The sequence below is a fragment of the Pipistrellus kuhlii genome, unplaced genomic scaffold (genome assembly GCF_014108245.1).
Source record: "Pipistrellus kuhlii isolate mPipKuh1 unplaced genomic scaffold, mPipKuh1.p scaffold_m20_p_7, whole genome shotgun sequence".
In the NCBI taxonomy this organism is placed as follows: Eukaryota; Metazoa; Chordata; class Mammalia; order Chiroptera; family Vespertilionidae; genus Pipistrellus; species Pipistrellus kuhlii.
In genome coordinates, this window is record NW_023425573.1 from 2,003,337 (window position 1) to 2,023,398 (window position 20,062).

Below are 20,062 nucleotides of genomic sequence, written 5' to 3' on the forward strand. Positions count from 1 at the left end.
AACCGAAAAAAGTTGCGGGCCGCGGGCTGGCGGCCTCAGCATCTCTTTTGTCCGCGGCGGCCCCGCCCTGACGTCACCGGCGGCGGCCAATGGGCGCGTGGGGGGCGCGTGGGGGCGGGACGATGGGGGCGTTGTGGGCGGGGCGTTGTGGGCGGGGGGCGGGGCGATCCGGGGGCGGGGGGCCGGCGGTCCTCCTCCGGCCGGGCCCCGGGGGCGGGGGGGGGGGCCCGGTCCCATATAAACCCCCGGCCGCTCGCACCCGCAGCTTCACACCCGGGGCGAGAGGGCTCCCCAGCACGAATCCCGGCCCCGCAGCCCCAACTTGTCTCCATCCTCCTTTCCTCCTCCTCCGCCCTCCGCCCGTCCCCGTCCCCGTGCCCGTCCTCGGACCCGTCCCTCCCCGAAGGCATCCCCGGGGCGCGGGCAGGGCTCGCGCGGTCGGACGCACCGGGCGCGGAGAGGCGCTGTCCCCGGCGCTCAGGATGCTGCGGGGCGCGGGCCCCGCGCTGCTGGCCGCCCTGTGCCTGGCGCTGGCGGGGGCCGCGGCGGGCGCCCGGCGGGGCCGGAGGCAGGAGCAGCAGCGGCTGCTGCCCCAGCTCGCCGCCGCCGTCAGCGAGAGCAAGCGTGAGTGCGGGGGGCCCGGGCGGGGACCGGGCGCGGACCGGGCGCGCGGGACCGGCGCAGCCCAAGTTGGGGATGAAGTTTTGCGCGCGGAGCGCGTGCTCGCCTCCCGGGGGGACCGGCTGTGGGTGCAGAGGGCATCGGAGCCGGGGCTGCGCGCCCAGGGGCTCCATCGGGGTTCAGGGGCTCCTGTGCCCTCTCTCAGCAACTCTGTGAATTCACCCAAACTCACCTCCCCGGGGGGGAAAGGGATGCGGGCGTGTGCGCGTCCTCGGGGCCCGGTGTGGTCTGGCTGGCTGCGCTGCCGAAGAGCTGGCTAACGAGTTCCAGCTTTGGGGGGTGGGGTGGGGGGGAGGCGGCTGCGGAGCTCAGGGGATCCGAACCCCAGGGGAAGGCGGTAACTGAGTTTGCATCGCCTAGGGGCCCCTCAGGACACTTCTCCCAGGAGGAGATAGGAATTCCTACTCCCGTTTCCCAAAGACACACCCTCCTCTGGCCCCAGGAAACTGCTTAAAACTGCCCTCTGACCCACTCCCCGAGAAGATCGTGGAAGTTCCTGGCATGTTTTAAGATGCAAATTGTAGTTACCCGCTTTTCAAAATGTTTCTTCTTCCTGGATGGGGACCCCTGGCCAGATGGAATGACATCACTGTAGAGCACTTAGCTAAGTTACAAGAAAGGGGTAGGGAAGGGGAAGGGGAGTGGGGGGAGGAGGGGAGGAATACCAAAATATTGACGTGTACAAACTGTGGTTGAGGCTTGGGAGAGCTGGCTTCTACCTCTACACGTTAGTGCACTGCTGCTTCTCACTCTCCGCGATTAACCTACTTTTCTGTGTTTATTGCTTAGGCTCCTCAGTTTCCTTGTGCAAGAAAATTCCATAATCTGGAGAGAGGGTGGGGGGGGGGCGTGCAAACGGAATCACTTTTTTGTTCATTCACAGCTGGCTGCTATGATAACGGGAATCACTATCAAATAAACCAACAATGGGAACGCACGTACCTGGGCAACGTCCTGATCTGCACGTGTTACGGGGGGAGCCGAGGCTTTAACTGCGAGAGCAAGCCCGAAGGTGGGCGGTGGGCGGTGGGCGGTGGGCGGTGGGCGGTGGGCGGTGGGCGGTGGGCGGTGAGGTGAGCGGTGAGCGGTGAGCGGTGGGCCGTGGGCCGTCTGGTCCCTGTGGGGAGGGGAGCTTCTTGGTGACATGTAGCACTGGCAGTAAAAATCCGTACACCAGTTTTTCAATACACCGATCTATCAGCTCCTCTTTAAAAACATTTAAAAACTGCTAATACCTGCTTTTTACGTGCTAGTTTTACCTTTGAAACAAAAGAACAAATTGCATCCCCAAGTAATTCCTCGAGTCTTTCTGTTTTACTCTCCCAAAGATTTTGATGAGAAAATAAAAGGTTTGCGTATTCTTCCTCTAAAAACACTTACTTATACAATTTTAATTTATTAGGAAGTAATGTTAAGTCTTAAACAGTAAGATCATGGGCCAGAAAACACTTTGGGCATTATTATAACGTAAAGCGGCTTTTTTTTTTTTTTTTTTTTTTTTTTTTTACACAAAACCACTAACCACTTCAAGGTTCTCCTTCTTTATGACCATGGACATGCAGTTTGCACAGAGCAGCTCAGATGACGCTAAAATGGGAATAGCAGGATTCACAAGGCACTGTGCCTGGGGGGGGTTGGGCTCTTCAGATTGTTTGCTTTTATGTGGACCTTGGCTGGACTCTGAGTCAGAGATCTGAATCTGAAGTTTTTCCCTCACCATCTAGCCTGTCCTGTCAAGGCAGCACTGCATATGGCTTTCTCTTAGGGCCTGAGGATCCTTTACAACAGAAACGAATTTACAGAAAATTAGGGAACTTGCAAAGTCAAGGCTTGATGAGAGCCTAAGTAAATTCTAGGTCTCCCACTTCATTTTAAAAGCTTCTGGTGGTGCCGTGTTGCTCTTAGAGGGGAACAGGGTTCTCCTTTGGGTGAGGTTGGTGGCACAGGGAGGCTTTTTCATATGTGAGGCTCATGTGCCCTTTCCTTCTCCCCTCAGCGGAGGAGACTTGCTTTGACAAGTACACTGGCAACACTTACAAGGTGGGGGAAACTTATGAGCGTCCCAAGGACTCCATGATCTGGGACTGTACCTGCATCGGGGCCGGTCGGAGAAGAATAAGCTGTACCATTGCAAGTAAGATGATGCTAAAATACCATGAATATGAATTTCTGCCTTACTGTCACTGTCACTTTCTGAGACTGATGACTGGTTAGCCCTAAGTTTGGGGCTTAACCAGGTGCTGTCACCCAACTGATTCCTGTGCTTCTGGGAGATTCTAAGCACAGATAGAATCAGTGTGGTTTTAAGTGTGTGTGTGAGTGTGTGAGTGTGTGTGGGTGTGTGAATGTGTGTGAGTGTGTGTGTGTGTGTGTGTGCAGTGTGACCAAGTGGATCTCCTGGGTTCCACTCCAATAAGACGTACTTAGAGAAGTTGCCCATTTCACATTACTGGGCTTCTTCAAGCCAGACTGATCACGTGTCTGCGGTCATACCACCCTGAATGCGCCCGATCTCGTCAGACTGATCATGTGATTACTTGCAATGATTGGAAGATGGTCATGAAGAGTGAACCTTCCATTGTGTGGACTGCTCTTGTTTGCAATGCAAAGACCTCTTGCATCCCATACAAACAGTCTAGTTTCTTTGTGACCAATGGTTTACACCCAGGAATTGGATCTCTCTATTCCCAGGGACAATGTGGAATGATGAGCTTATGAGTGTTTCCAGGATACTTTGGGACTGAGTTGATTCTCAGTCAATTACAGTTTAGTTCAGAAGGTCTTTCCAGTAGGATTCACTGTGATATAAGTGGATTCTATTAACAGCATTTGCTTTTTTTTAAAAAATCCATTCTTTAAGTCACTTAAAAAAGTTATATCCAAACGTACAAGATAGTCTCTTGTGAATAGGCCCAATCTGCTTTTCCCATACTTAATGTTAGGGTTTATCCAAACTTATTGGTAAATGGTAAGAGTCAGTGGTCCATAGTGTTTACAATCTAGTGGGTAGATGTGTCAACGTGTTTAACAGCCTAGAAAAGTACCTGGTTTTTCACACTTGATATGCACACATCTGTTTGCTTCCTGCCAAAATGATATGTGTAACCTAGGATAAAACACACACTCTCCACACTCCGAAAGCTGAAATACTATACCCAATATGGGCGTTCATTGAATTAGTCTCAGGCTCACCCTGCTGTGTCTGCGTGGAGGTCATGTCTGCCAGCCTTGCTTTTCTGCTTCAGAACCCTATTTCCTGCCATCGCTCTGGGAACCCGGATTTATGAGCTCTTTCTTTGCCAAGTATTTTTCTCTGTGGTTGCCCATTGTGCTTAAACAAAGCATTTAATTGGATGACCCCAAGTCACCAGACTTGTTAACTTTTCCCCTGTCTCTGACGGGAAAGCTGTTCTCTGAAGACTTACAGTGGCTCGCCTAAGTATCTACTCCGGGTAGAACATGAGACGACTTCTTCTTCTTCTTCTTCTTCTTCTTCTTCTTCTTTATTCTACAAACATGAGATTTTTTTTTCTTCTTCTTTCTTTTTCTTCTTCTCTTCTTCTTCTTCCTTATCTTCTCTCTCCCTCCTCCTCCTCCTCCTCCTCCTCCTCCTCCTCCTCCTCCTTCTCCTCTTCTTCTTCTTCTTCTTCTTCTTCTTCATGAGACTTCTTCTTCTTCTTCTTCTTCTTCTTCTTCTTCTTCTTCTTCTTCTTCTTCTTCTTCTTCTTTCTTCTGCTTTCTTCTGCTTCTTCTTTCTTCTTCTGCTTCTTTCTTCTTCTGCTCCTTCTACTGTTTCTCCTCCTGCTGCTTCCTTCTGCTTCTTCTCCTTCTCCTGTTGCTTCCTTCTGCTTCCTTCTTCTTCCTTCTGCTTCTTTCTGCTTCCTTCCTCCTCCTCCTCTTCCTCCTCCTCCTCCTTCTCCTTTTTTAATGTTGTTTCTTTGTCCCACTCTCTTTAATTTCTTTCTTTTCTTTTTTTTGTCATGAATAGACCGCTGCCACGAAGGGGGTCAGTCCTACAAGATTGGTGACACCTGGAGGAGACCACATGAGACCGGTGGCTACATGTTAGAGTGTGTGTGTCTTGGTAACGGGAAAGGAGAATGGACCTGCAAGCCCATAGGTGTGTGACAATTAGGGACGATTGAGGGGTGGGAATGCACAGTCCAGATGCTGGGCTGAACCAAACTCCACATGAACAAGAGATCTGAATTCCAATGAAAAAAAAAAACAATGAAATGGGAGTTTTACTTGAAAAAATGAAATGTTTTATAATCCATAGTCTTAAAGAATCAGATAAAAAGTATTCACTGCAAAGAAGTCTTGTCTTAACTTTGTTTCAAAAGCAAAAGATAAAGTTGAAAGGTTCAGAAAAAAGTTTATTTTGTCTAATGTCTAATCTCAGGTTTTCCTTGTCAAGATATGTTATTTAAAAGAAAAAAAATGATACTTCTGACATTTTAGTGGAACACACTAGACCGAAACATAAAATTGTATGTGCTCTGTCACACCTTAGTACATTTTTTTTTTCAAGATTAAAAATTGTAGAGTTTCTTTTGGTCTCAATCCCAAATTTGAAAGTTTCTGTCTATAAATTTTACTCACCATTGTTTTCTAATTCAGATACTTTTATTTTTCTTTGTGTTATGTTTTTGTTTTTTTACAGAAATCCAAATTCCAAAGGCTTTCTTGTCATTTTTGGGGGTGGGGGGGCATTCATAATTGGCCATTTATGATTAGATTGGAATTTCGCACATTTCGTGTCCTACGGAATGGACATAGTATAGATAGATCCTTTTCATTAAAATACTGGTGTGAAGAAGGAGAATATCAGCTGAAAATATACAGCCCATATACTTACTAGGGGAACAGAGCTTCTGCCTGCCAGCCCGATTGGAGCTTTCTTTTGCTGTGGTTACCATGTGCTTAGTTACAGGGCATGCTTTTCTGGTAGAACGGAGTACTACTTAAAACATGTGGCTGGGTTTTTTTGCTTACACAATACACTTTAAAATTGCAGGGGAGATGGCACAGTTTGAAATAGCTTTCTCCCCCTCTTTTTCCTCCACATTTTCCCACAGCTGAGAAGTGTTTTGACAACGCTGCTGGGACGTCCTACGTTGTCGGGGAAACCTGGGAGAAGCCCTATCAAGGCTGGATGATGGTGGACTGTACTTGTCTGGGAGAAGGCAGCGGACGCATCACCTGCACCTCCAGAAGTAGGTTTTAGATTTGCATGTGAAGGTGATTTTCTGGATTCTTAGAGAGAAATGTAATGTGATTTCTAGAACACACCCAACACATCAGTGTGTGGTTTTTTGTTGTTGTTGTTGTTTTTGTAACTTTTGAATGTCAGGAAAAGTTCTATATGAAACCTATTCTGCTTCTTCCAAGAAGATTAAATTTTAAAAAATATCTTTGTTCATTAAAGACTATCTGCTACTAGGAACCTTAATATCCATATAAAAGCCAAATGCGTTGTGGCATGAAGATTAGTTGCAAATGTCTAATAATCTAAATTATCACAGATATTTTCAAAGTATTAAGAGCTAGGACTGCATATTTGGGCATGTGAGTACTATTGACATAGAAGGGAGCAAAGCTCTAAAGTTTCAGGTTTCCTTATGCTTCACATTTAAATAAGGCCTATTCATAAGCAAAATTGATGGAAATAAAAAGTGCTTTATCCCATTGGTTAAAATGATGTGTCTGTTGTGGGTTAAGGACAGTGTCTCTTGCTCAAAGTCCTAGTTAAGCTTAGTAATGCTAACGAAAACTGACCTCTGACAGCTTTGCTGTCCCTTCTAGGACATCCTGGACCTTACTTGTCTTAAGGCAGGGATGGGGAATATGAACCCAGGGCTGTACTGGGCTGGAGAAATCATTTGGTCTGGCCCTGCCAAGGCATTAGGGTTGAGTTAATTAAATGTTTGGCCAAATATAGTAGGCTAACTTTCAAGTTTATACATTTTTTGTTGTTGTTAATCCTCACCTGGGGATATATTTTTCCACTGATTTTTAGAGAAAGTGGAAGGGAGGGGGAGACTAGAGAGAGAAAAACATTGATAGGTTGCCTCCTGCATAGGCCCTGACTAGGGGAGGGCTGGGGATGGAGCCTGTAACCAAGGCATGTGTCCTTGACCAGAATCGAACCCACGACCCTTTAATCCACAGGCCAATGCTTTAACCACTGGGAAAAAGAGGGTAGGGCTTAAGTGGATAATTTTGTATGGCCTGAGAATGATGTTATAAAATATCCAAATGGCAGAAAAATGGTTCCCCTCCCCTGCCTTAGCGGTTCGAAACATTTTGTTTTGTTTTGAAACTTCAAACTAATAGCAACTATAGAGTTTATAGAAGTAAAATAGGCATTAACTGTGGATGTTATAAATAACTTTAAAATAAAATCTAAATATTTTGACCTATTTCATTTATCTAGCTTAAAATGTTTAACCATCTTCAAATGTTCATCATCCAAATTTAAATTCTTTGCTAACAAAAACTAAACCTCTCATGGAAAGTAATAGCGATTATGACCAAATGTTGCCCAGAAATTTGATGGTTCATTAGGTCTTTTGGATTTAAAATGTTATTATGATCATCAGACTTCCAAGACTTCAGTGGTAATGTTTTTAGCTTTAGATAAATTAGATACCTGACTTAAACTCTCACATCTGTTATTTAAAACTCTTCTAAGAGCAAATTGGGTAAAGTTTCTCGAAGAAAAGTCATTTGTTTTATGAAATAATTCAACCCCCTACTTTGTACAAGAAGGTGCAGAGAATAAGAAAATGACTTGGATATCAACTCCACTTTCAAAGAGCCCTCAGTAAGTAGGTCGAGATGAGGGAGGCCTAGGTAGTCATCTATAAAGCATAATGTTAAGACTTCAAGATGGATACTGAACATAGTGCTGTGGAAGTTCAAGTGAAGTCAAGCCTTTCAGCTGGGGATTTGGAAAAAAGCTGTAACCAGCCACATCTTCATTCAGCTCTCTGTTCTGGTGGTAGATCAATGTGGGCGTCTATTTGTGTGAATTTACATTAACTGTCCAATTATTTTTCTCTCACCCAGTGCAGAGAGACACAAACAAACCAGATCTTCTATACTCACTTTGTAGCATCTGGGCAAAACCAGATTATAATTGAAGCAAACTATTTGACAGATAATGGAACACGTAGACTGATGGTGATTTAGTTATAAGACATCATTATACAATTGTAATCTCACTTTTCCATTGTAGGGTTAACACTAAGCAATTCAAAAGAGGTCGTCTTAGTAGTGTTTTAAATAAGGGTGTGTGGGAGAGGGGGAGGGAGTGGTAGAGAACAGAGTCTGAGAAGTTGGTAAACCCCTGAATTTTTCCTATGACAAATGAAGAAAGGGCGCTGCATCTTTTTCTAGCTTCTTTGGGGCTTCTCTCCAAGACCATTGGAAACCTACTTGCCTCCTCTGTTCCTAGTTTTCTAAAGAAAGGCCCCTGTTGAAAGGCAGGTCACCTTCAGCAGCAATTATTGGGGAGTCTGGAAAGAAAAGACAGGGGTGATCAGAGGCCAGAGAATGAATTTGGTCAAAAGGGCAAGGTGAAAACTCTAAAAATGATGAAATTAAGTAATGAGTGAATGCCGATGAAAAAGTGTTTGGCAGACAGAAGTGGAGCTAGAGTACGTCCCATAGGTCTCTTTCTGCTGGAACAGACATAACCCATTGTTTGGAAGTTTTGCGCCTGTGGCACCACAGCTAAATAGAAACATATCATCAAAAAATAACCTACAAGGCTTTATTATTATATTTCAAGATATATTTTTATTTCAGAGAGGAAGGGAGAGGGAGAGGGAGCTAGAAACATCAATAATGAGAGGGAATCATTGATGGGCTGCCTCCTGCACGCCCCCTCCTGGGGATCGAGCCCAAAACCTGGGCATGTGCCCTTGACTGGAATCAAACCTCAGTCCTCTATCCACTGAGCTAAACCGGCTAGGGCAACTTGTCAAGTTTTAAACGACTGTATGTATATATATATATATATTTCTTTTTTAATATTTTTTATTGATTTTTTTACAGAGAGGAAGAGAGAGGAATAGAGAGTTAGAAACATCGATGAGAGAGAATCATCGATTAGCTGCCTCCTGCACACCCCCTACTGGGGATGTGCCCACAACCAAGGCACATGCCCTTGACCAGAATCCAACCTGGGACCCTTCAGTCCGCAGGCCGACGCTCTGGCCACTGAGCCAAACCGGTTTCAGTGTATATATTTCTAAAGTTTCAGTTGAGCATGTGCAAGCTTGACCTGACTCACATCTCGGAACGCTTCCTTTCTCACACAGACAGATGCAACGACCAAGACACCATGACGTCCTATCGCATCGGGGAGACCTGGAGCAAGAAGGACGCTCGGGGGAACCAGCTCCAGTGCATCTGCACGGGCAACGGCCGGGGGGAGTGGAAGTGTGAGAGGCACACGTCCCTGCAGACCACGTCCACTGGTGAGGGGCAGGGCGCGCTGGGCGGAAACCGGGGTGTGTCACCAAAAACGTCCCTGCACATGCACCTTTCCCTCGGCAGGCCATTCGAGGGGGGCGTGCAGGGTGTGGGCTAGTAAGCTGAGTCCACTCACTGGACTGTTAAAACCTTTTTCAACGTTAAGTTTTAAACGTAGATGAAATAAAAATGGATCTTAGGCGGAAAACACACACACACAACCGATTCACAAAGTGTGGGAGGAGGGGCGGCTTCTGGAGGACTGGGTGGTGGCTCAGAACACTGGGCCTCGATCCACCCCCGGCCACGCAGATGGCAGGGGTTCACTGCAGAGGGGCAGGGATGTCTCAGAATAAGTGAGGAAGAGAAATGGCCAGATATTTGGGGCTCATTGGAACTGCTGAGACAGGAAGGGTGAAGAAGACCGTTTCAGGTGAAGGTAAGAGCCTGTGGACAGCAGGGGATGATGGGTAGTTCAGAGAGACAGGGCACAGAGCAAGGAGGACGTGGTCCGACGTGAGCCAGGACGAAGACAGGGGTGAAGCGTTGTGAAGGCATGGCCTGTGAGCTTCCTGGATGGGTAAGGAGTTGTTGAAGGTACCTGCCCTGTTCAGTGGCAAAATACTGTCTGGGATTTAGAAATATAATCCCAGTAGCTCCTTCTGAGCTGGAAGGTGGAGACCATCTGGCATATGCTGAATGCAAAAACTAATGCAGAATGGGGGCGCCATTTCTTTCTAGGGTTAGGTTAGAAACAATGTGGATTTCAGAAGTGATCCGAATGGGATCCCAAAGGTGGTCCCTACTTCAGAAATACAAGTTCTTTTCTCTTGTCCAACGTCGTGACTTTTCTTTCTCTTGTCCAGATGTTGAAATGGCCGTTTTTCAGCGTCAGCCTCAGCCTCAGCCTCAGCCTCAGCCTTACCCCCAGCCTCCTTCCTATCCGCACTGTATCACAGACAGCGGTGTGATCTACTCAGTCGGGATGCAGTGGCTGAAGATACAAGGAGATAAGCAGATGCTTTGCACTTGCCTGGGCAATGGAGTCAGCTGTGAAGAGAGAGGTCTGCCTTATCTTTAAAACAAAAACAAAAACAAAAAACTACTGAAAACCTTTTTATGATTTAGTTTTTGAAAGAATTGGCATTGATACATTTTCTTCCAATCTTTTTAATCTATGTGTTTTCTTTAGTGAATATTAAGTGTACTATCTTTGCTGTTATAAGAGGGTTGCTTTCTGAATAACTAATCATCCATACTTCATACTATAAATCTCAGATTTCTGGAGGTTTAACAACATCTAATGCATCTCTTCTGGGCTACAAAAATGGTAGTTAGTAACTATAGCAATTATAATTAATGCACTTGATGTTATCCCTAGAATAACCTCATGTATTAATACTTACGCCACCAACTGAGGCATGCATATCCCTTCAGTATTCTTTGAGCAGCACCCTTAATTAACCTGTGTTAATAAAGTTGTACAAATGGGGAAACTAAGGCAAGACAGCAGAGGTGGTAACAAAGGACATTAGCAGAGAAACAGATTTTGCTCTATCCACAAAAAGCATGGCCTTCTAAGGAGTGCATTTCGACTGAAACTCACCAGTTGATCATCTATATTTATAGCACAAGATCAGTCTCTAATCCTATATAACAAAAGCCTAATATGCTAAGTATTCAGTCATCCATTCAACCAATCAAAGCATAATATGCTAATTATATGTTATGGCCGCTCAACCACTTGTTACGATGTGCACTGACCATCAGGGGGCAGACGCTCTGACCAGTAGGTTAGCTTGCTGCTGAGGTCCGCCTGATTGGGACTAAAGGAGATGGACCAAACATGCCCTGGACCCTTCACACATCCCTCCCCGGCTGGCCAAACTCCCAAATCTCTCCCTGGCCCCAGTCGTGCACTGATGGGGGGGTCTCGGCCTGGCCTGGGCCCTCTCATAATCCAGGACTCCTCAGGGGATGTCAGAGAGCCGGTTTTGGCCCAATCCCACAGGCCAGGCCAAGGGTGCACCAGGCCTCGAGTTTAAGGTATAAATAAGCAGCGGCAATCCATGCAGCTCTATTTACCGAGACCCTTTTGGTTATGCTTGTAGCTGTCACTCGGACTTTTGGTGGCAATTCCAACGGGGAGCCATGTGTCTTACCATTCACCTACAACAGCCGGACTTTCTACTCCTGCACCGGTGAAGGGCGACAGGATGGACATTTCTGGTGCAGCACGACTTCCAATTATGAACAAGACCAGAAATATTCCTTCTGTACAGACCAGACTGGTGAGTGTCCCGGGGGGAACCCAGTTGTGAGAAAGACCCATTTCTCATGCCCTCTTTTTATTGGTCAGCAATGTAGCCATTAATCTTGAGGCTGCATGAGAAGTATCACTTTTCTACACTCTGGACCCAAGAGACGTGGAGTAACTTGGCAGTTGAAGATCTTTCCATGGTCCCTCGTGCCCTTGGGAAATGACACCAAGGGAAAGGGCCACCAGTTCCTTTCTCTCTGACACATCGGGCTTACGATGTGATTACAGATGCTGGCATCTTAAAACCAGGATGTCATCCCACGGGGCTGAAGAATACGCAGAATAGATGACTGAGTATTTTTGTTTCTCTTTTGGTTGAAACACTGTTTTTATTCCAAGCGATCACTGAAATGTTTCTTGGGCTGGGAACAAGGGGAGTGAAAATTGGACTTAAATCTCTTTGGAAGGGTAAAGGTGAGCACATTTCACAAGGAGAAGGAGACATAGAATGCTGTCACCAGGCAGCTTTGGTTCTGAGATGGACTCCGTGGAAATTAGCTGCGGAGACCAGGCTTTCTGGACCTTTCTGTAGCCGTTCCCACTGTTCATGGGAAGCTCAGTGTAATGTTTTCTTCCCCTTTGTTCTGGGCAGTTATGGTTCAAACTCGAGGTGGAAATTCCAATGGTGCCTTGTGCCACTTCCCCTTCCTGTACAACAACCACAACTACACCGACTGTACCTCCGAGGGCAGGAGAGACAACATGAAGTGGTGCGGGACCACACCCAACTACGACACTGACCAGAAGTTTGGGTTCTGCCCTATGGCCGGTAAGAGGAAGCCCTTGCAGACACCATTGATGGAGTCAGACAGAACACTGGCCACTTTGCACTACTTGACCCATTAACACTTAACTTTTGAGATCGCAAACAGCTTAATGTGACATAATACATTTATATGAATTATGTAATTATTTATATAATTTTAATATCCCATTCATATACTTGAATGCCCCAAAATATATAAGTACAATCAAAATACTGTTTAAAATGTCTGCACATTTCCATTTTGCACAAATTTGTCTTTTGTATAGAGCTCACAACTGAGGAACTTTGTCAAATGTAACTGACTGAGAGGCACAGACCTGCCAGTATTTACACGTGATTTTGGCTTAACTGACATAAGCTCTATCCTTCATTAAATACTCAAATGACCAAAGCTCTATTTTCTGAAAAGTAGTGATCTTTTTCTAAAGAGCGGGATGGAGCTCTAGTTTGTGTGAATGAAGAAAGGAGAACCAGTGCCTTTTATTTTGAGTTTTCAAATTTCAAGAGTCCCACAGATTACATTTGAGTTCCCAGTTGTAGAACCAAAAAGACCTGTACATTTCATTGTCAATGAGGCACCAAAACGCAAGACGAAAAAAACAGCTTGCTTTTAGTTCTCTTATTTCAACCAAAGAGAATTTAGAAGAAAAACATGTTGGAGCTTACAGTGCAATGCTCATACTCATAGTTTCCCTTTGAGTTAGAATAAACTGGAACTAGAAAGTTACGGAGCAGTAGTCAGATCCAGGCTTCTAGAACAACGTAGACCCTTTGAGTCCATGTGTAGGGATCATTGCGGTTTACTGTCCACTTACCCTTCCTGTAAGTATTTCCTGCAACTCGCCTCCCTTTTGGACTGTGCTTTCCTCTCTGCTACTCAAGCCTCTATACGAGCACAAAGCAGCACTGAGATTTCTTCAAGGCACACCAGACTTCTAAGGGAGAGCTTGTAGGATGACCACATTAGACTGATAATACTGCATAACTTTTAAGAACTTGTGACCATTTATCATTTGGACATTTCTCATTCCTTTCCAAACAGCCCACGAAGAAATCTGCACGACCTCGGAAGGGATCATGTACCGTGTTGGAGACCAGTGGGATAAGCAGCATGACATGGGGCACATGATGAGGTGCACATGTGTGGGCAATGGTCGTGGGGAATGGACCTGTGTCGCCTACTCCCAGCTCCGAGGTACGCTTGCTCAGGAGTGAGAACATTTGGGAGGATAAAGGGTCCGGGGAGTGTGGCTTTGATGTGAAAAGTTGTGCTTCACCAAAAGGAGGAGAGGTGCAATCCCAGCAAGTTAGTCTATCGTGCTGCGTGAGAGTCACATTTTAGACGGCCACTTAAGAGAAGCTGGCCCAGCGATTTGGAAACGTTTCCAGGATTCGGGTTCTTAGGCTGACTTCAAAGGCTAGAGCGCGATCATTGGATCCCTTAGTGTTTAGTTATGCCATTGGATTCATGTCCAGAAAAGTGTGAGTAATTTTTGTAAAGAAAAAAGACTTTGCTATTCTAAGATCAGATCCAGATTTAAGGAGAAATATACATTGAGGGGCCAATTCATTTTGTCCAGGTGAGATTTTCCCCTTTAGACCCAGGTATAGAATATAGGGCTATTGATTTATTGAAACTATTTTAGTTCTTCTATTTCTTTTGCTTAAAAAGTAAGATAGCCGAAACCGGTTTGGCTCAGTGGATAGAGCGTCGGTCTGCGGATTGAAGGGTCCCAGGTTCGATTTCGGTCAAGGGCATCTACATTGGTTGCGGGCACATCCCCAGGAGGGAGGAGGGGGAGCAGAAGGCAGCTGGTCGATGTTTCTCTCTCATCGATGTTTCTAGCTCTCTATCCCTCTCCTTTCCTCTCTGTAAAAAATCAATAAAATATATATTTTTTTAAAAAGTAAGATACAGGGGAGCACTGTGAGCTAATAAATAGTCCATGTAGCTCATGTGTTGGCACTGGCCTGAATTTTTGTGTGTCAGCAGGTAACACAATCCGGGAGCAATGAGAATGACATATGGCGTTGCAGAGCTGAGAGGGATCCTGGTAGGAAGGCAGACAGACCAGCTCCTCATTTTACAGATGGAGGAGCTGAGACCTGAAGAGAGAAAGTAATTTTCTCAGTATCGCTCAGGGAGTTAGGAACAGAGTTCGCGTGATTTTTTTTTTTTTTAACCTTATGAATGCCATAGATGTCATTTCTTTTCCAAATCCAAATATCTCCCCACCCCCACCATCACATTATGCTGGGTGCTATATATAAGTCTGCTTAATCTTCCTCCTATTTATCATAACAGACAGGGATCTAAAGGGCATTATCAACTAAGCAAGAACTTTTCTGAAAGTAAGACATGCATTTGTTAAAAAATGGGCTTTCCACAAGAAAGTGTAATTTACCACATTCTTTTAAAAAATATTTTATTAATTTTTTTTACAGAGAGGAAGGGAGAGAGATAGAGAGTTAGAAACATGGATCAGCTGCCTCCTGCACCCCCACCCTCACTGGGGATGTGCCTGCAACCAAGGTACATGCCCTTGACCGGAATTGAACCTGGGACCTTTCAGTCCGCAGGCTGATGCTCTATCCGGTTTCGGCTACCACATTCTTTAGTTCATACAGGAGACTTCTTTTGTATGCAGAAGCTGTAATACTGACTAAGCTTTGAAAAGTGTTCGTTCTCTGCCGCTAGAAAAGTTTTTTTTAATGAGAGGTCTTGATAATGTAGTGGAAGGAACGGTGTGCTTTGAAAAGCATAGCTTTTTAAAATTTCATCATTAAAGCCCAAAACCCGTTCTCCACCCATCCCGCTGTTCCCTAAATAGATCAATGCATTGTGGACGACGTCACTTACAATGTGAATGACACGTTTCACAAGCGCCATGAAGAGGGCCACTTGCTGAACTGCACCTGCTTTGGTCAGGGCCGGGGCCGGTGGAAGTGTGATCCTGTCGGTAAGTAGCCTTGTCTCTCCCGATGGATTTGACCCCCCAGGACAGTGAGCAAGGTTCACATTAGGAGAGCGATTGGATGTTACCTGATTGAAGCTGGATTCGGACTTTGGTCAGTGGCTACCAAAGAGATTTGCAAAGTCTTTCTTCTCATCATGGACCATATATAACGTTGATTTTGGTAGTCATCTATGTTTGCTAAATTTGGTGACAAATACAAACTTATTTTAATTAGATGCAATCCGTTCTTTAGTTCTGAATCATAAAGATGGTTGCATTATGAAAGAGACTTGCCCTTTGCTGATAGTGCAAGAACATGGGCAAATGATTAGGTCAGTAAATCCCTCCCTCCACATACTTTATTTTTCTTGGCTGCCCTTTCTAATGGGGCTGAGCAAACAGTGAAGGTTGAGCTTTAAACGAGCTGTGTTACCGGCTTTGAGGTAATCCATTAATACTCCTTTATGAAAAGAGGCAGGCTACTCACTGAGAAAACAAACTGATCAGATACTCGAGTTTGCTTGACCCGAGATTGCCAAAGCCAGAGGAGAAGCCCGAGAGATTTTCTCAGAAACTGCTCAGCGAGTATTCACAATTAAAATCTGGCTCATCGATTTACATGCACAATTAAATCTGCTAAAGTTTGAGAAAGTGTATCAACTGACATATTGTCCTTGCTGTTCAGATGGGAAATCAGTTGCATTAATATGGGTAAAAATATATGTCATTTTTTACTCAAAATATTCAGCCTATCAATACCTACTGAAATTTAAATCTTCAATTTTTATTTAAAAATATTGTTTTTTTAGAAAACTAAATATCTCCCCCCATGGGTACCTTTTGTTTGTTTTTACTACTAATTGTTCTGGACAGTAAAAGATATGAACAAAGTATTTTTTAAGCAACACGTATTTATTTGTAAGAACAGTTGCCAGTTTCTAGTGAAACTAAGAATGAATGCTCTAGCACACTGAAATTAAATTTGTAGTTTTAAGTCTTCACTCAAAGGCTGCTTCACTTTTACTTGTCTGTATTTTAGACCAATGCCAAGATTCAGAAACCCGAACATTTTATCAAATCGGAGACACCTGGGAGAAGTATGGGCAGGGGGTCAGGTACCAGTGCTATTGCTTCGGTCGCGGCATTGGGGAATGGCATTGCCAACCTCTTCAGACCTATGCAGGTGAGTAGCTCAATTACTGCAAAGTGAGAACTGTAGGCTGCGTTATAAAAACAGGGCAGCCTCAGTGTTTACTAATATTCTGATGCTTAAGTTAAAATTTCCTTCCTTTTCCATCCTTATATTACTGTCTAATAATCAGCTGAATTTTTGACAAACAATGATTTTTCTTTCTTCCCAGTCAAGAAAAAGATACGGCAAGTATGCAAATGTGCCTGAATGTAATTCTTTTCTTTTTTAAAAATATTATTTTTATTAATTTCAGAGAGGAAAGGAGAGGGGGAGAGAGATAGAAACATCCATGATGAGAATCATTGATTGGTTGCCTCCTTCACACCCCTACTGGAGATTCAGCCTGCAACCCGGGCCTGTGCCCTGACCAGGAATCGAACCATGACCTCCTGGTTCATAGGCCAACGCTCAACCACTGAGCCATGCCATCTGGGCTGTAATTTGTTTCTTAAAACTGTAGAACATTCTATTAGGTTAAAACTTTCTGACTGATTTTATCTCACACCCATACATAGGGATAGAAACCAAACAGTGAGCTGTGCTAAGAGTAAGGGGCTAGCATTTTATGTCATGATTCTTAACAGAGAAGTTGTACAGAGAAATTACGTGAAAGACAATATAGGGTTTGCTTTCATCCTACTTTCCATCTAGGCTTTTTGTCAAAATTTCCAATTTGTTTGATCAGTTCGAGTGTGGAACAAAGTATCCTGGGTCAAGAGTTGAGTAATGAGGTCAATTTTCCACCCACACAGTTCAAATACCCTCCAGTGTTCATTGCTGGGAGTTTCTCAGGTCACAGGGCATTATTAAAATGAATGAACACTGGTTTTGTTCATTCATTTTAGGAAAAGAAAATTTGATCTTAGTTTTCACTGAGTGATTAATTATAATAAAACACATTGAGTTATGAAAGTCTAATTGCTAGGCATCAGTTATTTGAGCAACTACTGAAGTGCAAAGCTTCCTGTTACCTTTAGACTTAAAATATGGCCTGCACTCAGAAATAGAAACAGATTTTCAGGGTCTCAGAATGTACCTGTAACAGGAATTAAGAATAAGTTAACGGAATCCCTCCATCATGGGATCACAAATTCACTGTTCCTGACCACAAGATATGAAACACTCCAGCGAAAGGCAGTGCTCACCAAAGCACGGGTCCCAGCTCTCTCTGTGCTTCTGAAGAGACATATGCCAAGCATCACTCATTCCTTCATCTGTAAAATGAGGTGATCATAGCTGATTGCCCTTAAAGTTCCCTCCCGCACTAACAGACTAACATTCTGGGATCCTGACTACCACTCACGCAGACACACTCTTTCTATGACCTCTGAAGTGATCTTGCTCTCCCTGCACCTTACACACTGTCAGGGCTGCCCGGGTGACTGCTTTGGGCAGGCTCTGAGCACTGATTGACCTGGCTCTAAATTGTATTTCATGGTGAATCTGAGTATACGAGTCATTCGTTTTTTTTTATTTTTTTAGTAATTTTTAAAAATTTGGCTGCAGGATTACCATAGGTTCAGAAAGTATAACTGGGTTTTCTTTAATTATGCAGCCAGCCGAAACCGGTTTGGCTCAGTGGATAGAGCGTCGGCCTGTGGACTGAAAGGTCCCAGGTTCGATTCCGGGCAAAGGCATGTACCTTGGCTGCGGGCACATCCCCAGTAGGGGGTGTGCAAGAGGCAGCGGATCAATGTTTCCCTTTCATTGATGTTTCTAGCACTCTATCATTCTCCCTTCCTCTCTGTAAAAAATCAATAAAATATAAATAAATAAAAAATTATGCAGCCAGAAGATAGAATGTTCTAAATGATAATGCTTTCTGCTTTCTATGTTTATGGCTGTTGGTGGGGGATGGCAATCTGTTGAAAGTCATTTCCTCCTCCATGGTTTTGAGGGAACTTCACATCGCTGCCGGCTGGAAGCATTTTGGTGAACATGTCAGAGATGAAGCTCAGACCGGAAGGAGCTTTTCCGTATCGGAGTCTTACATGGCCACCGTGTTCCTACTCTGTATTATTTTTTAAGTATATTTTTATTGATTTCAGAGAGGAAAGGAGAGGAAGAGATAGAAACATCAATGATGAGAGAGAATGATTGATTAGCTGCCGTCTGCATGCCCCACACTGAGGACCGAGCTCACACACTGGGGATATGGCCTGGCAAGACTCAAACCATGACCTCCTGGTCCATGGATGGACGCTCAAGCACTGAGTAACACTCGCCAGCCTGTTACTACTCTTTAAAAAAGGGTAGTGGTCCAGTCCACCACAGAGGAGATTTAGGGGCGAGGGGCCTGACGCGTCTCCTCAGTACACAGCTTATCCATGTGTCTAGTTTGATCAGTGATTCGTGATTTGCATGTGGGACTCCAGGAATATGGAAGAAGGAAGGAACAGCAGGCTACCAATAGATTGTCTCTGAGCCTTGCCCTGTCTGTTCCTCTGACCGAGGACCTGTTGAGTCGTTCAAACTAACAGGAGATAAGAGGCAGTTGGTGTGTCAATAAACTAGGAAGGCACAGAGCTCAGCAAACTAAACAGGAAAAAAGAACTGAGTTGCAAACCCATAAATGTTTAACTTCTCCAGGGTCACCATTATTGGAAATTGCTCATTTTGACCTTCTTTTACACTAGTTTTTAAAGTATGATTTGTATCATATCTTTACTTAACTATTTTATTGCTTGGCTGATCATATTGAGTAAGAGAAGGAGTAAAGTTTTCTCCATGGTAATTATTCAGTTTGGATACTTTTTAAAAAAGTTTTATTGACTCACCAGTTTTGAAAGGATTATCAGGATTTTAAGTTTAAATGGTGCAAATGATGTCAGAATTTTCAGCTTTTTTGTTTTCCAATCATATGTAGCCTGGTCGAGTATAATGATCATAGGAATTTAATTGACCTTACAAATAATGGGCACAGGCTCTCTACTTCCTGAACAAGAATGTGCTAAATGTGTGACCTCCCCTTTGTGTTCCATGCAGTTCCCTTCACGGGAGCTGTGCCACAAGCCTGACATTGAAAACAGAATTTCAAAGCAAAGCTTATAGTTTTAGAAAGAAAAGAAACTTCTGCCCTAGCTGGTTTGGCTCAGTGTGTAGAGTGTTGGCCTGTGAACTGAAGGGTCCCGGGTTTGATTCAGGTCAAAGCCATGTAGTTCGAGTGTAGGCTTGATCCCTGGCCCCTGGTTGGGGTACATGCAGGAGGAAACCCATCGATGTCTTTCTCATCATTGATGTTTTTCTCTCTCTCTTCCTCTCCCTTCCTCTCCGAAATCAGTAAAACATACATACATGAAAAGAAACTTCTGTAGGTTTGCTCCATCATTGAGGTGAAAATCACTAAGTCACCTTTACTTTTCCCTCCCTTCTCCCTTGTTATCCTCCTGGTGGATGTGGGTGCATGATTGGGCTTAAAGGTGGGCAGGAAAGTTTATCTGTGTTGCCTTTATAAAACATCCTCTTCGTAGACACTTAACTATCATCAGTTTTTTAGATTAAAGATTTTTAGGGCCGTGTTAGGTCCACAGCAAAATTGAAAGGGAAATTTCCCTTATGCTCCCTGCCTCCACACATGCATAGCTGATTGTCAATATCCCCACCAGAGTCATGCATTGGCTACGGTCGGTGGACTTAAAGTCCATCGTGTAGGCTAGGGATCAACA

At 44.5% G+C, this 20,062-nt stretch overlaps 1 protein-coding gene across 4 annotated transcripts in view; it reads left to right on the top strand.

The window, feature by feature from the left end:
• The first annotated feature begins 281 nt into the window (after nucleotides 1-281).
• FN1 (fibronectin 1) overlaps nucleotides 282-20,062 on the top strand; it is a 66,405-nt gene continuing 46,624 nt past the window's right edge. For all 4 annotated transcript variants that reach the window (XM_045575664.1, XM_045575666.1, XM_045575667.1 and 1 more), the window contains exons 1-12: nucleotides 282-624; nucleotides 1,565-1,693; nucleotides 2,678-2,815; nucleotides 4,670-4,801; nucleotides 5,760-5,897; nucleotides 9,009-9,167; nucleotides 10,029-10,226; nucleotides 11,274-11,453; nucleotides 12,075-12,251; nucleotides 13,291-13,443; nucleotides 15,080-15,208; nucleotides 16,245-16,388. In XM_045575664.1, the coding sequence (XP_045431620.1) occupies nucleotides 483-624; nucleotides 1,565-1,693; nucleotides 2,678-2,815; nucleotides 4,670-4,801; nucleotides 5,760-5,897; nucleotides 9,009-9,167; nucleotides 10,029-10,226; nucleotides 11,274-11,453; nucleotides 12,075-12,251; nucleotides 13,291-13,443; nucleotides 15,080-15,208; nucleotides 16,245-16,388 (1,819 nt within the window). In that variant the 5' untranslated portion in view covers nucleotides 282-482. The remainder of the gene's footprint in view (nucleotides 625-1,564; nucleotides 1,694-2,677; nucleotides 2,816-4,669; nucleotides 4,802-5,759; nucleotides 5,898-9,008; nucleotides 9,168-10,028; nucleotides 10,227-11,273; nucleotides 11,454-12,074; nucleotides 12,252-13,290; nucleotides 13,444-15,079; nucleotides 15,209-16,244; nucleotides 16,389-20,062) is intronic.